Genomic DNA, 15,206 nt, shown 5'->3' on the forward strand with positions numbered 1-15,206 from the left:
ATTACCCTCTTCTCAAATTAAAATAAATAAATAAAGTTAAATAAAATAATTCTTTTAAAAAAAGGAAAAAAAAAAAACAAACTCATGCCAGGCATGTGGGCATGTGTGCCCAAAATCCTGAGAGGAGAATGGAGGAGAAGGGATTGCGGCATGGCTGTCCCCCAAGGGGGCAATTTCTCACTGACTCTGGTGAGCACACTTACCCTATAGCAAAAATCTCTCTTAAAAAAATACCTACTAAACACCCATGCAGGGATGTAGAGCTGTGTGTGCTGTTGTTGAAGACAAAGCTTCAGGGTGGGGATCTGTACCTGCAAGTGGTTTCCGAGTGGTGTTTAGCGTCCACAGTCTGGCTGAGGCTTGTGCAGCATCCGCGGCCTTTGCTGGAGATGGTGAGCACTGGGCTGACTGACTGACCGTCCCCTGTCCCTCAAGCTAGGAGACGACGATGTGGCGGATGGCTCGGCCTTTCATGCCAAGCGCAGCTACCAGCCACATGGCCGCTGGGCAGAGCGGGCCGACCAGGAGCCTCTCAAGACCATCTTGGACGCCCAGGACCTGGATTGCTACTTCACCCCCATGAAGCCTGAGAGCCTGGATAACTCCGTTCTGGATACAGTGGAGCCGCAGAACCTGGCAGGCCTTCTGAGCGAGGTACATAGCACATGCCCTAGCCCAGCCTACGACCCTGTACCACAACTGCCCAGCTAGGACGTGGGGCCTCATCCTCCTCATTTTGAAAATGGAGCTGGACTGGCCACCATGACTTGTGGTTAAAGGAGCCAGATCCCATATGGTCTACTGCATGGTATGAATCCCAGCCCTGGTGGCTTGAAAAGCATGCCAGACACTTATATGTGTGTGCCCAAAACCCCAACAGGATAAAAGAAATGGAGGAGACGTGATTATAGCATGACCACATCCCATTGGGGGCACAGTCTTTCTCTCTGTCTGTTTGTCTCTCTGGTGAGGGCACATGCTATCTAGCAAATTAAGAAAAAGAGGGGCCAGCATGTGGCGTGGTGTTTAAGGCACTGGACTCCCACATGGTCAGCCATGGTTCAAGTCCCAGACATGGCAGCTTGATTTCTCACTTTCCCTCTCTCTCTGGTAAGCGCACGTGCCCTATGGCAAATTTTAAAGTAATAATAAAAATAGTAATAATAAAATGAATTAAATAATTCTTTAAAAAGAAAAAGAATATAGACCTGATTGTGCCAGCCCAGGGTTACAAAGAGGATTACTTGAGATGGTAGAAGACAAGAGAGTGAACCCCAGACCCACTGCCGCTTCTTAGCATAGACAGAGACTCCCTGGGAAGTTAAGAGCTTGGGCCCTAGAAAAGGTATGTACCTAGTGAGGCACATGTGAGTAGATAGAGCCCTGACCCTCCCTGACTCTGTGACCTGGAGAAAGAGACTAGCCTCTCTGGGCTTTAGTTTTCAAAAAAATGCTTCTAACAGTCTCCTTTGCCTTAGAGGGCTTTCACAGGAACCCGGTGCTATAAACAGAGCCCAGACCCTTGAGGTGCACAAGCAACCTTAGGCTCCGACTGTCTTCTTTTCCAAGCCAAATTTTTTTTTTCTTTCAAAGAATTAATTTAAATTATTATTATTTAATTTGCTATAGGTCACATGCACTCACCAGAGAGAGAGAGAGTAAGAAAATAAGCCATCAGGTTCAAGATTCGAACGATGATCAACCATGTGGGAGTCCAGCACCCCAATTACCACGCCACCCATGGGCACCTCCAAACCAAATTCTTGTTTATTCTGTTACATGAATTTTCTTCTTTATTGTAGTGTAATATACATGCAGTAGTGGGCATGAACCACAGGTGTACAGCTTGATGAATCCCCGGTATAATTGGTGTATATTCCCCACCCAGTCAAAGCATAGCTTTTTCTACTTCCTAGAAGACCCCGTTCCCCTTTCAGTCACTGTTCCCACCCAATGTGGCCTCCCACCATGGAATGGTTTGCCCATTCTTGAACTTTATGTAAATGGCTTTGTAAAGGGTTGGAGTTGGTTCACTTACTACTTTTGGAGCCATTCTTGTTTCTCATCTGTAGAGGAATGGACAATGTGGGGAAACGCCACGTGAGCTCACGGTGAGCCAAGCACTGGACCAAGGCCCTGGCTCAGTGTCCAGCAGTGGGGTTCTGGCCACTGCCAGTACACTACTGAGCACCATTGCTGGGTGCCATGGCCACCTCAGAATGGCTGTGTTCTCCTCACCCTATAGTCGGAGAGTCCCCAGGACAGTGGCTGTGGGCGTCCCTCCTTCCTGTCCCTACAGAGGGAGTCTTCTGAGACCAGTGAGCTCATCACGTACTCCCTGGAGACAGAAGTGACAGTCACAGGGACAGACAGGTAGGTGCCCTTTCACCAGGGCCTTAGTTGGAGAGAGGAAGCCTCAGCTGATAGGCACACCCTGGAAGAACTGCTCTCTGCTCTCAGTGGGCCTGAAGGGCTGGGGATGGGTGGGACAGAGTGGCTCAGGCCCAGAAGGAGCAGTAGCCCGGTCTTCTGGCCTCAGCTACAGCCTGTTTCCCAGGTCCCAGGTAGGGGTCAGAGGTTCCTAGGGGAAGGAAGTGTAGTTGGAGGAGGTAGGAGAGGCCGAGGCAGTGCTTCCGATAGGAGCAGGGTGCAGTGCCTAGGGGTTCTGGGGGCCGGTTGTTTCCCACCAGTATAAGTTACTGTGCCCTCTCATCCCCACTGGCATCGCAGCGACAAGGAGACAGAGGCAGGGCCTGGAGACCAGCAAGCCAAGGTCTCCTCTGTCAGCTCCAAGGATCAGAGCCCGCCCGAGGGTAAGTGAGGGGAGGCAGGGGCCCTGTGACAGTGTGTTCACTCAGCTAGGGCCCTTGCTGGGCACCAATGGTGACCTTGACCCAGTCCTCCTAAAGTTCAGAGTTTGTCACAGAAAACAGACATGGTCCCTGCCACGTTCTGTTCCTTCAGACTCTGGGGAGTCAGAGGCTGACTTAGAGTGCAACTTCACCACCCTCCAGTCCTCCCCTCCACGGCCGGACCCAGACCTTCAGTTTGTCATGACAATGCCCCACACACTAGGTAAGCGGGGCCAGTTCTGTGGGCAAAGGCAGTGTGGTCCTGGCACCTGGGGGGTGGTCACAGCACATAACTCCTGCCCCACAGCCCTCACTGAGCCCGTCTCCTCACCTGGAGGACAGGGAGACTTCTCAGCCTGGTGGAGACGGGGTGTGTGATGGGCGAGTCCAGCTTCCACCATGTCAGGTGGTGTCTGCTGTGACTCATAGTGTTGATAGCTTTTCTGTCCCCTCCCTTACACCTTCACGGCCTCTCTTCAGGGGAGTGCTCAGGCACAGCAGAAGAGTTGTCCCGGCCCTTGGGGCCAGGCATGCCCAACAGCTCCCTGCCCCAGACTCCTGAGCAAGAGAAGTTCCTCCGCCACCACTTTGAGACGCTCACTGATGGCCATCCTGAAGGTAGGGCCCCACCCCAGAGCCCCACTGGGGCTGTCCATCCAGCTGGGCACAGCCGGTTACCCTGCTCAAGGCTTTCCCTGTGGGGCAGGGAGACGGGTGGGTAGGAGCTCATGCCTTTTCCTCACGTCCTGAGCTGGGGCAGGGAGACGGGTGGGTAGGAGCTCATGCCTTTTCCTCACGTCCTGAGCTGGGGCAGGGAGACGGGTGGGTAGGAGCTCATGCCTTTTCCTCACGTCCTGAGCTGCACAGCTCTCCCTCCCTCTGCTCCATTGGCTCCAGGGGCCTGGGGCTATCTGTTGATGGGGGTTTCTGGGAACCTCCCTGCTGGTCAGTGGGTCTGCTAGGCCCAGAGCTGGTCAGCAGGAGGGATTCTGAGGGCCTTCTTGGCATCTCCCCTAGAGCTTTTCCATGGGTCGCTGAGAGAGGTGAAGGTCTGTGACGCCGAGGAATTCTTCAACCCCCGGCTGAGCATCTCAGCCCAGTTTCTGTCACGCTTGCAAAAGACATCGAGGTAGAAACTAGTAAATTCTTCTCCCCACCCTGCAGCTTTCTGTCCTCCCAGCCCAGATGGCGCTGTGGCCCTCAGGGCCCCAAGGCAAACTGCCCTTCCCCATCTCCTACCTGGTTTCCTCCCCAACAGGCTCGCCCACACTGTCCCTCCCCGGCTGCCCCTGCTCCTTGTGAAGTCTGCTGAGGTCAAGGCCACAGACCCAGGGGGAAGCCAGACCAGAGCAGAGCCCCCGAGAGCAGGTACTGGCTACGCCTCCCCAGACAGGACCAACGTGAGTATTGAGGCCACCTCCCTCCAGGCACAGGGTGGGGAGCCAAGATGCCTTGTCCTCACCTCGGAGCTATCCTTGCAGGGCCTCTCTGCCAGGAAGGCTGGGGAACCCCTCGAGACCCTGGAGGCCTGGTGCCCCCTGAGTGAGTACCCGAATCCCAGGGTACAGCCCTGGGCTCCCAGTTGCCCTGAGGATGGTATCCATCCAGACTCTGTAGCACCCTGGGGGGCCAGCCCCTCAGCTCTGTGGCTGGGGTATGAGACCGATCATCTGCTTCCTTTACAGCCCCTTGTGCGACAGGCCTGGTGTCCTGTGTCCCCTCCTCAGAGCTGCCTACAGACGGGACGCCTTTGACGCCCACATCTGTGCCAACCTCAGGCCCAGCTCAGGCTGTTTGTGCCTCCTCCACCTGTGCCTTCACGGAGACCACTGCCAGCTCCCATGCCAGAATGTCACACAGCATCTCTCTTGGGGACAGTGAAGGCCCTGTTATGACTGAGCCAGCCATGCCCCTCCATAGGCCTGCATCTGTGGGAGAGCTGGCCTCCCTGGGCCAGGAGCCCCAGGCTGCCATTGCCGCAGCAACACCTAGTTCTAGCAGCAAAGGCCAAGAGCCCGCCTGGGGTAATCATGAGGCCCGGGCCAGCCTGAGACTGACCCTGTCAAGTGTCTGTGACAGGCTCTTGCTTCCCTCACCCACCCTGGAGCTGCCAGCCAGATGTGGATGGTCCCAGGAGCCCAAAGACACCCAGCCTGGTGTCACGGTCACTACAACCAGCTTCCCAGCCCCCAGAGCCATGGATACAAGTGCCCTAAGGCTCCACAACTCTCCCTCTCTCCCAAGGCTCCCAGCCCCTGAGCCCCTCAACCCTCCTGGCCACTCCTACAGCCTCCAGCTGTCAGAGGCCAGGCCTGGCATCCCTGATAGCACTGTCTCCCTCCTGGAGTCTACCCCTGGTGAGTACCACCCTTGGGATATGAAATTGTCCCCTATGTTCATCCTGTGTGTGAGGTGGTTTGGCTCCAAAGGTGAGCGCTCGACCTGGCCGCAGTCACTGTGCTATTTGTTCATTTCATTCATTCATTTACTTAGATATAAGGGAATTTCAAAAAGTTTGTGGAAAATTAAAGCGACTAGCAAGTATCATGGTGGTTAAGGCTCTGGACTGCCATATGGCTGACTACGGTTTGAGTTCCAGATCAGGTGGCCTACTCTCTCACTTTCTCTCTCTCTGTCTCTCTCTAGTCACATTAAAATAATAATAATAATAATAAGGGGTTGGCAGGTGGCGTGGTTGTCAAGGGCACTGGACTTCCACATGGCTGACTGTGGTTCGAGTCCCTGACCTGGCAGCTTGTTTTCTCATTTTCCCTCTCTCTCGCGCTCTGTCCCTCTCTCTATTCAAATTAAAATAAATAAATAAATAAATAAAGTTAGATAAAATAATTCTAAAAAAAAAAAATTTAAACAAATTAAAAAGAAAATAAAATTAAAACATGAGTTTTTGTGCAAAATTTTTGGAAATCCATGCAGTTTTTTCATAATACACATTTTCCATGAACTTTTTGAAGACCTCTTTGACTTTAATGGACACGTTGGGCTTTGTCTGGGCCCTGGAAATATAGACTACAAAGAATTGCCATCTTTACTGGGGGAGCTGCCCAGACAAAATCTCTCAGGAAAGTCACACGGATCACAAAGTAAAGAGAAGGGGCCTGTGGGAGGGTGTGGGACAATGGGTGTAATTTTAAGCAGGGTTATCAGAAAAGGCTTCAAAGACAAGGTTGCCTCTGAACACAGACCTGCAGAAGGTAGGCAGGGAGCCTTAGGGACTGCAGGAAGTATTCCAGACAGAGAGATGGCAGTTGGTGTCAGCCCAGCCCCTTGGCCTCTCAGACCAGCCAGAAAGTATTGGGTCGTCGGAAAAGTCATGCATTTTCCCATTTTTCTATGCAAAGATGCATCATAACTTTTACAATGACCCAATAGTCATGCTTACTCCCTCCTCTCTACCCCAGGTGCACTCAGTGTGATCCGGAGCAGCCCTGGACACTGGGAGCAGCCCAGGGGGCCAGCTGAGGTCCTGTCCCCAGCTCCACTTGAGCTGAGCAGTGTGGGGAACATCATGCACAGGCTGCAGACGGCCTTCCAGGAAGCCCTTGATCTTTACCATGTGGTAAGCCAAGCCCCAGGGTCGGGGAAAGGGCTGAGGGGGCCTCATGGGCTCGCCTGGCCTCGGTGGCCCCTGATGAGGTTGGCATTCCTTCCAGTTGGTCTCCAGCCAGCAGGTGGGTGCCGAGCAACAGCAGGCGCAGACCGAGCTGGCCTCCACCTTCCTGTGGATCCGCAGTCACTTGGAGGCTAACGACTTCCTGGTTGGGACCGACGTGACCCCAGCCCAAGCCCTGCCCAGCCCAAGTCCTTCCTCCCAACCCTCATTGTGTCCCCTGGCCAGCCAAGACCTGCATGCCCTGCTGGAACACTACTCAGAACTGCTGGTGCAGGCCGTTCGAAGGAAGGCGCGGGGGGACTGAGGGCCAGCGGTGCTCCCTCCACATGGCCTTGCTGCTTCTGAAGAAATAGGTGTCATACGCAAATAAACTGACAGTTTGGAGAAATCGGTCCTGGTGCTTGTCCCGGCCCATCTGCAAAGCCCCCTTCAGGTGCATGCAGAGAGGAAAGGGTAGATGGTGACGCTCAGAAGGATGAACCCAGGGTTCTTGCGTTTGCTGAAGCTGGGCACTGCTCCAGGATTCTGTCCCCAGGGGCGTGGGACCACCATTCCCAAGAAGTTTGAGAACTGCGGCAATGATGATCCCTGGGCCTGGCCTCTCCCACGGCCTGTCTGTAGCCCATTGAGCTGCTTCTCCCTCCCCCCCTTCCTCTCCCCCTCCCCCTCCTGGGTGGTCCTTGCTCAGCACCTGGTGAGATACCTTCTTGCTACATCATTCCATGATTGAAGGAAGGTAAAAGGGCAAGAGTGTGAGGGCAAGTGAGAACAAGAGGGAACCCAGCCCCCTGAAGGCCTGGTTTCAAGACATTACGGAAAACCCTCATGGCCTAATCACTTCTTAAAGGCTCCACCTTCCAATACTATTACATTTGACAATTAAATTGCAACCCAAGTTCTGGAAGGGACAAGCATTCAATCTATAGCAAGAGTCCAGGAAGGCCTTTCTGAGGTGACATTTGAACTGTGGCTTAATAAAGGACATCTCAAGAACCTCCCCAGGTAGACAGAACTGGCCAATGCAGAGGCCCTGTGGGGAGACCAAACACTGTACGGACCACAGCAAAGCCAGGATGGCTTGACTACAGGGAGTGGGGGGAGAGGGTGGATGAGGTGGGAGGAGCAATGGAGGTTCCTCTAGGTAAGGTCTTGTTGCTTAATGACATTCAAGGCCAAGAAACATTCACAACGCAACAGTGTTTTCTAAATAAAATCCCCACTCTTGGTGTTTGGATAAATGTCCAGCACTCTTTGTCAAGGCCCTCTCCCTGGTTTAAAGGGTCTAGGTGGCCCAGAACTTGGAGGCCACCTCAACCTCTGTCTGGAGGGAGGTACTGCAAGATTGCAGACCCCCTTGCCTATTTGGGTCACCATCTCCCAAGATCCATGAGGCAAGGTTTGGTGTCCAGACCCCCTCTGTCCCTCATGGAATTACTTTATTCCCACCCTATATCACAGTGAAGCCTTCAAGTCCAAATAGCAAACACCTGGGTTATGAGGGCCCATGCTGTAGGGATGTTTGTTCTTAATTATGACATCATGGGGTTGGCTCTTTCTCCGCTCTGCCACCCTCTGAGTCAGTTTCACCCTCCAGCTAAGGGCCTCATTGCAACACAGCTGCTATAGCACGCAGCAGTACACCTTCATCCAACCAGGGCCAAAGGCCTGAAACAGGGTAGCTGGCAGGGTAGCAGGAAAGGTATGTTCTTCATAGGCCTTTCCCTCAGATCAGTCGTGGGCACAGGAATGGAGATTGCTTGATCTGCTTGGACCACCTTTCCTGTCCTGGCCATGTTGCTGCTCAAACAAAATTGGATTCTCTCAAGCAACCAAGAAGGGTGGCTGGTAGACAAAACAGATCCAGTGTCTGCCACTCCCCTTTCCCAAGGGCCAAGCTCTTTAGCCCTAGAAGGACAAGACTTTCTCCCTGGACAAGCTACCCGGTTAAGAAACCACTGCTTGGGCTGACTGAAGTGCAGCAGCAGTAATGTACTCAGGATAAATAAATGAAGGGCCACTTAAAAGAATAAATAAGTGAAGGGCCACACCACTTAACCACTGGTGTGGTTAAGGCAGTCTGATCCCACATGGTTAGTGGTTCAAGTCCTGGACTAGATGGCTTAAAAAACATTCCATACACATGTGTATGCATACCCCAAATCCTGAGAGAATGGAAGAGTAGGAATTGCACCATGGTCATCCCCTGGAGAGTGCTCACTCTCCTCTCGCTCTCTTGCTCTCTCTCTCTCTCTGTGGAAGCACACATGCTTTATAGCACATTTTTCTTTTTTTAAAAAATTTTTATTCATTCATTTATTTTTAATTTGACCAGAGAGAGAGAGATACACACAGAAACAGAGAAAGGGAAAGTGAGAAAGCAAACCACCAGGTCCAGGACTCAAAACTGTGGTCAGCCATGTGGGAGTGTACAGCGTCTTAACCACCATGCCACCTGCTGGCCCTTATAGCACATTTTTCTAAAAATGAGGAAAATAAAACCATCAGAGGTGGAGTATGTATGTGTGCATGTGATTGGTGAACCGATAGTGTCCCAATAGGAAAACAGCGTGCTTTTGTAGGATGTTCCAGAGAGTTCAACAAAGGGTTCATTTGCAAAGGAGTGGCCAGGGACTAGGGAAACCACCAGGACTGGTATAGGACCCCAGCCGTCACTGTCCCCAGGCCACAAGGCAGAAAAGAAAACCTAGAAGAGCAAATCCTGGTTAAGGATTGCCCTGAGGGAAGCTGTGGGTCTTGCAATCCTGTAGGAGAGTTAGGAAAATCACCTTGAACTTACTCTCACATCTCCTGTGGGGCACCCGTCATCCAAATTCTCCTGGAAGCCATGGGGCATGGCAGAAGTGATCCATGGCAGAGGTGACCCAGAGCCCACCCAGTCAGCCTCTGGGGACATGGAGTAATGCAGAACAGGACAGAGCAGTATCTGGGGGCAAATGAAGATACCTGGCACTGCATTTCCTCCCTACAACAGCACGGAACACAGATGCCCCATAGTGGTGGGCACAGAGGACTAAGCATCTGAGAACAAAATCACTCTCCCCAACTATGTGCCTGGTCATCTTTCCCTGCAACTCGCCCCCTGCACTCTGCCTCTACCCTGGGCCTCCCTCCACAGGAACTGTCAGGACAGCTCCTGGGTACTGAGCTGCCAGCCCTGTGCCAGGCACACTAGTCATGGCTGCACATCCAACAACGGCGAGATGGAGGCACCGCTGAGAGCCCATGTTATAGAGGACCAGCAGGTGGCCTGGTGGCTAAGGTGCTGGACACTCCCACATGGCTGACCACGGTTCAAGTCCAGGAACCTGGTGGCTTGCTTTCTCACTTTCTCTTTCACTCTCTCTGTCTCTCTCTGGTCAAATTAAACTAAATGAGTAAATAAAATTAAATAATTCTTTTTTAAAAAGAAAAAAAAAATACATGTTATAGATGGGGCAACTGAGTCCCAGACGCTGGCTTCGCCACCTCCCCCCAGATTCCCTAACCACCTGCCTGTTTCTATATCTGCTGCACAACAGACTCCACACTAAGCGTTCTCTCCATGTGATCTATATATAGTTTTTGTTTCTTTTGTGAGCACTAGCCAGAGAGAGAGAAATTAACCCGGGGGTGGTGGTGGGGGACGGTCTCTAGTCTCCTCTCAGAATTTTCTGGCACACAAGCATATGCCCAGCATGATTTGCAAGCTGCCAGGTCTGGGACTCCAACTACATCACTGGCCATATGGGATCCAGCACCGTAACCTCTATGCCACATGCTGGCCCTGATCTATATAGATTTTCCACACAAACCAGTAATGGGGAGCCTTTTTGTTCCTATTTCCCAGATGAAGAAACTGAGGCTCACTGAGACATGACCTGTAGAAGTGAAAACAGCAAAGCTCAGTGAGCAGCTCCTCAGCACTGTCTCCCTTGCTTCCAATGAATTAGTGGGACTGGCTTTCAGGCAAGGTGAAGAAATGAATATTCTTTCTCCTGCTACCAACCAAGACTTTGCCAGACTGTCCCTCTGTCTGGAACACCCTCCCCTTTCCTCTAAAACTTCTTCAAGTGACTTCCATCCCTGAGCCCCTAGGCTGGATCAGCAGCCTCTTCTGGGCTCCCAGACCCCCCTGGGTTTTCTCCAACATGGCTCAGACCACTGCCTGTGCTTCCCCTCACAGTCTTGATCATTCTGGGTTGTCACTGGTGTGTCACACCATTGACTTAAGCATTCATTTCAGTGCTGAGGTAGGCCTGGTCTATAGTCAGAGCTCAGAAATTTGTTGGGTAAATGACAAAACAACTGCAAGGGGAATGTCCAAAATCCCTAGCCCCTAGTTAAGAAGTCAAACAAGGGTTGGCCCCATGGCCTACTGATGAAGAGAGCTGGATCCCATATGGCTAACCATATGGGATCCCGACCCTGGCTGTTTGAAAAACATGTCAGGCACGTGTGCATGTATGCCCAGGGTACCAGCTCTGGATCAGAAAGGTAGAGCCTCCTGTCTGAGGATGCACAACTTGGATCCTCACTTTGCCCTTACCTAGCAGGTCTGTGGTCCATTCTACCTGCTGAAACAGGCAATCACAGCCACCCCCTCCCCTTCTGCAGACAGCTGCAGTGATTTGAATAAGCAAGTAGGCTGTTGGATGTCCGGTGGTGACTGATTTGCCTGGCAAACGGACCCCAGTCCTCTGCTGAGTGGATACCATGGGGGGACACCCAGCCCCACCTATGGCCAAGATTTCCCCCCCATTCCCAAGAGCTGTTAGGCCTGTATTCCCTTGCTTGGCCCTTCTTGGGGGTGTCAGTGCTTGTCTGCCCCCATTCCCTCAGGAACCTAAACCTATAAGGCGGGTAAATCGCAGGCCTCAGAGCAGTGGTAACTGGAGCCAGCTAAGTCTGCTCGCTGGGCCTGTCAAAATTTGCATGAAGAGAATGAGGTTCCCCCATGGCCCGCCCCCACCTTCCCACCTGGGATTGTCATCTGTTCTGGGACTACGGTCTGACTGAGGTGAAGGCAGTGCCTGTTTGTGTGGAGCCATCTCACCATCCCCGAGGTGATGCCCCGTGCTTTCCTGGTCAGGAGTCGGCGTCCACAGCCACCCAACTGGGGCCACCTGCCTGACCAGCTCCGGGGAGATGCCTATATCCCAGGTGGGCACCTCATCAGGCTTGGAGGTAAGGGGCAGGGGAGGTGCAAAGCATCACCTGTCTGGCTTCTCTCTTCAGACTGCAGCAGCCCAGGAGGCCCACCGGTACTTCAGTCTTCCTGCCTTGGGAACCCTTGGGCAGCGGTGAGTCTGCAGCTGGCCAAGACCCAACTCGGTTTCACCCCTGCCTGCTCTCTCATCTGAACTGACAGCCCCCTACTTCTTGAGCCATTTATTTGCACATGAAGGCCAACCCTAGGACCTTTCCACCACTGTTCTCTCTCCTAGAAATGCCTCTCCTGGGCAGGGAGTTCAGGCCTTGTCCTAAGCACCACTTTCCCAGGCTGGACAGCCACAGTCCTTGCTCCAAGGGATCTATTACCCAGTGGAGCAGATCAGAACATCAGACAAGAGAGAGATGGGGATGAGGGATATTAGAGCCTCTTAGAGGGGTATTTCCAGCTGCACATGAATTGGAAGAAGGAAAGCACAAGCAGAAATGTAATGTGCTCACAGTTATTTCAGTATTTGGGCCAGGCACTGTTCTAGGTGCTGAGTATTTAGCAGGAGTAAGACAAAAATTCACTCCCTTATGGGGTTTATATTCTGGTGGGGGCTAAAGGGATAGACAAAAGTAGAAAAGTATGTTATTACGTTGGAAGATGGTACTTGCTATGGAGAAATAAAGAGTGATGGGGGCCAGAGGAAAGGCCTTGGAGAGTATGCATGTATCCATGAGTCAGCCTCCAGCCTTCAGAGGCCTCCTTGGCTCTGGGCACTCCATAGACTTCTTTGCAGATAAGGTAGTGGGGCAGGATCTGGCTGGATGGACTTACCCTGTGTTCCTAACAGCCCATGCAGGGCACCCTGGCCTCTGCTCCCAGAAACCCCGGCACGCTTGGTTGCCCACTCTGTCCCAAGGCCTTTCCACTGCAGCGCATGCTGACGCGACACCTCAAGTGTCACAGCCCGGCACGCCGCCATGTGTGCCGCTGTTGTGGCAAGGGCTTTCATGACGCCTTCGATCTCAAGCGCCACATGAGGACCCACACAGGTGAGTAGTGGCAAGGATGGGGAGGGGCTGCTGGGCCCAAGATAGAGATGGAAAGAAATGGAGGGAAGTACCCAAAATGTGATATTCCAGTGCTTGTGTAGGGGGTGAGAACACAGTTAACAAAAGGCAGGAGATACAGGGTACCTCAGACCCCTGAGGGTAGGTTGAGGTGGCATCAAGGTAGGGTCCTCCAGAGGAGTGTGACAATTGGTGTTACAGGACTCAGGTTTCAGATTGAGGATGCAAGGGAACACCTCATTCCCTACCCCAGGGGAAAGAACATCTTGCTGAGGTCAGGGAGGACAGAGGTGTCAGCCCATGATTGCACTGGGTGGAAGCAGCAAATGAGGTGACAAGAGGAACAGTCTGACAAGTTTGGAAGAAGGACAGAAACACAACATTGGAGGGCAAGGTAGGGAGGCTTTAGTCTATAGGAAATTGCCCTCTGTCCTGTCTCCCTCCACCCTAACTCTAAGCAGGGATCCGGCCATTCCGCTGTGGAGCTTGTGGGAAAGCATTTACCCAACGATGCTCCCTCGAAGCTCATCTCGCCAAGGTACACGGGCAGCCAGCCAGCTACGCTTACCGTGAGCGCCGGGAGAAGCTGCATGTGTGCGAGGACTGCGGCTTCACCAGCTCCCGGCCGGATGCCTACGCCCAACATCGTGCCTTGCACCGCGCTGCCTGAAACTGCCTAATTACGCTTTCCCATGAGGCTATAAATAAACACAGGAAACCAGCACACAGAACCAGACATTTATTACATGAAACAAAGGGGGTGTCACTCGGTCCAGCGGTGGCCGCAGTGCGGGGCAGTGCATACGTAGTACAGGCGCATGGCGTCCTGGCAAAAGGACCCACGGTTAGGAAGGGTCTAGACCCAGGGAAGGGCAAAGCATGGAACCCTCCACCCAGCAGGGCTTCCACCCAATAGCAGACAAGGGTTCTGCAAATTGTTAAGGTCTGGCGACCCTTAACGGTCTGGGTCACCTCAATTTGGGTATTCCCACCTCAGGAAAGGCCCAAGCCCCACATACCCAGAGAGCGGACATGCCACTCACCTCGGCCCTGGCACTGTGCGACTGGAAGAACACTGCCTCCTTGTGGCCGCACCTGACGGGATGGCTCACTCGGATTCTGACTCCCCCATCCCTCCCTACTCCGCCTTCCCAGTAACAGATGCCCGCTCACTTCTGGCAAGGGTGGTCCTCCGTCCGCGGCAATGTGGGGTCCTGGGACACGTCTGCGATGATCTGGGTCAGTTCGCTGCGGGGATGAGGGTGTGTGAATAATTACGCTCTGACCCGGCCTGCCTGACCAACACTCCCGCCCCCAAGCTCGGTCCCACCACTCACTCCACTTCGTGCGTGATTTTGTTGACATAAATGCAGCTGTTGTCGGCTTCCTGCTGGTAATCGCAATTCCGGCACTGCGAGAGGACGAGTATACGGGCGGGGGTCACAGGGGGATCCCCGAAGGGCCTGGGCGGGAGGAGAGGACTACCGGATGGAGTCTTGAGGCTGGTCACCTCGGGGACGGTCAAAACAGGTTCACTTGGGGGTTAGTCAGGAGGCGAGACCAGGGCATGTCGGGGACGAACAGGGAATAAGGGTCACAGGGGGTGGGGAAGGAACCGGTGGGTCGGTGGGGTTAGACCGGGCCCCGCGGGTTCGTGCTCACCGCGTAGAGAAGAATGCGGTTCTCCTTGTCTTCCTTGGGGTACAGCATGTTGTTACTGTGGGGAGGAGGGGTAGGTCAGGGGATAGCCCTGGAGCCAGCCCTTGCTCCCCTTCGTTCCACACCTGCTCCCCTGGCCATACCATTCCTGGCAGAATCGTATACCCACGAAGCCCGGCTCGTAGGTCCCATCTGCTTCCATGGCGACACACCGCCCGCCAAGCTTTTCCGCGCTTGCTCCCCGCTAGCTCTGCCGCGATACAGGTCGCGGGGAGGGTCATGCTTAGTTGCTTCGCCGAAAGAGGGGCGGAGCTGAGCGCAGGCACTAACTTCCAGCGGCCGAGGCTCGATTGCTTCAGTCTTTTGATGTCCTAGGGCATTTAAACAATTGCTGGGCCTCGTCTCCTCAGTATAAGTATATAGGATAGTATAAATCTCGTAAAAAGGCCGGAAAACGATGCTCAACGTAAGGCGTTAAGCCCCAAACGCTGAGTAGGAAGGCAATGGGCATAGCTTGGTTTAAGGCCCAGTGCACATGCGCGAGTGCAGTCCTCGTGGACGAGAATAATCTGCCAGTCCTTCTCTTGGCTTCAGCCTCCGCCAGCCCTCCCCTGCCGTTTCCAGTGCGGCTATTGGAAGACCTGCCAGCCATGGAAGCCCTCCCGGGATTGGCTGGGCCTGCTCAAGCCTACAGGAGCGCCCTCTTCCTGGCGGTGGAGAAGGGACGGCGGCGATTGGCCGGCCTCCCTTCGGGAGCGCATGGATTGGCCAGCTCAGGTAGCAAAGGGCGGGACTGATATCCCAGCAGCAGCCGCGGGGGGGGGGGGGGGGGGCGG

General features: G+C 53.5%; 3 protein-coding genes across 4 annotated transcripts in view; 2 read left to right on the forward strand and 1 right to left on the reverse strand.

The window, feature by feature from the left end:
• Positions 1-6,885, forward strand: part of WDR62 (WD repeat domain 62) — a 63,951-nt gene extending 57,066 nt beyond the window's left edge. Inside the window, exons 23-33 of the mRNA XM_006171685.3 lie at positions 436-654; positions 2,246-2,373; positions 2,731-2,813; positions 2,965-3,075; positions 3,333-3,470; positions 3,870-3,981; positions 4,111-4,252; positions 4,334-4,394; positions 4,538-5,209; positions 6,272-6,429; positions 6,524-6,885. Of these exons, the coding sequence (XP_006171747.1) occupies positions 436-654; positions 2,246-2,373; positions 2,731-2,813; positions 2,965-3,075; positions 3,333-3,470; positions 3,870-3,981; positions 4,111-4,252; positions 4,334-4,394; positions 4,538-5,209; positions 6,272-6,429; positions 6,524-6,787 (2,088 nt within the window). The 3' untranslated portion in view covers positions 6,788-6,885. The remainder of the gene's footprint in view (positions 1-435; positions 655-2,245; positions 2,374-2,730; positions 2,814-2,964; positions 3,076-3,332; positions 3,471-3,869; positions 3,982-4,110; positions 4,253-4,333; positions 4,395-4,537; positions 5,210-6,271; positions 6,430-6,523) is intronic.
• Positions 6,886-11,495: 4,610 nt separating this feature from the next.
• OVOL3 (ovo like zinc finger 3) lies at positions 11,496-13,429 on the forward strand. The gene is made up of 4 exons (XM_014585421.2): positions 11,496-11,643; positions 11,719-11,783; positions 12,492-12,693; positions 13,173-13,429. The coding sequence occupies exons 1-4, from the start codon at positions 11,550-11,552 to the stop codon at positions 13,379-13,381; spliced, it is 570 nt and encodes a 189-aa protein (XP_014440907.1). The 5' UTR covers positions 11,496-11,549; the 3' UTR covers positions 13,382-13,429.
• Positions 13,430-13,435: 6 nt separating this feature from the next.
• POLR2I (RNA polymerase II subunit I) overlaps positions 13,436-15,206 on the reverse strand; it is a 28,851-nt gene continuing 27,080 nt past the window's right edge. Inside the window, exons 1-6 of one of the 2 annotated variants that reach the window (XM_006171689.3) lie at positions 14,514-14,923; positions 14,374-14,428; positions 14,049-14,122; positions 13,885-13,959; positions 13,755-13,806; positions 13,436-13,537 (exon numbers count right to left, since the gene is read on the reverse strand). In XM_006171689.3, the coding sequence (XP_006171751.1) occupies positions 13,475-13,537; positions 13,755-13,806; positions 13,885-13,959; positions 14,049-14,122; positions 14,374-14,428; positions 14,514-14,572 (378 nt within the window). In that variant the 5' untranslated portion in view covers positions 14,573-14,923 and the 3' untranslated portion in view covers positions 13,436-13,474. Of the gene's footprint in view, positions 13,538-13,754; positions 13,807-13,884; positions 13,960-14,048; positions 14,123-14,373; positions 14,429-14,513; positions 14,924-15,206 lie in introns of those variants that run through there. The other variant, XM_027769534.1, reaches the window with a different exon arrangement.

Source organism: Tupaia chinensis, unplaced genomic scaffold (genome assembly GCF_000334495.1).
Source record: "Tupaia chinensis unplaced genomic scaffold, TupChi_1.0 Scaffold149922_1, whole genome shotgun sequence".
NCBI classification, from domain to species: domain Eukaryota; kingdom Metazoa; phylum Chordata; class Mammalia; order Scandentia; family Tupaiidae; genus Tupaia; species Tupaia belangeri.

What these genes read in the sequence shown, in the direction of transcription:
- OVOL3 (XM_014585421.2), top strand. Translation starts at nt 11,550, where the DNA reads ATGCCCCGTGCTTTCCTGGTCAGGAGTCGGCGTCCACAGCCACCCAAC. An exon ending in GGGAGATGCCTATATCCCAG is followed by an intron (nt 11,644 to 11,718) that starts GTGGGCACCTCA and finishes TTCTCTCTTCAG; the next exon opens with ACTGCAGCAGCCCAGGAGGC. An exon ending in TTGGGAACCCTTGGGCAGCG is followed by an intron (nt 11,784 to 12,491) that starts GTGAGTCTGCAG and finishes TGTTCCTAACAG; the next exon opens with CCCATGCAGGGCACCCTGGC.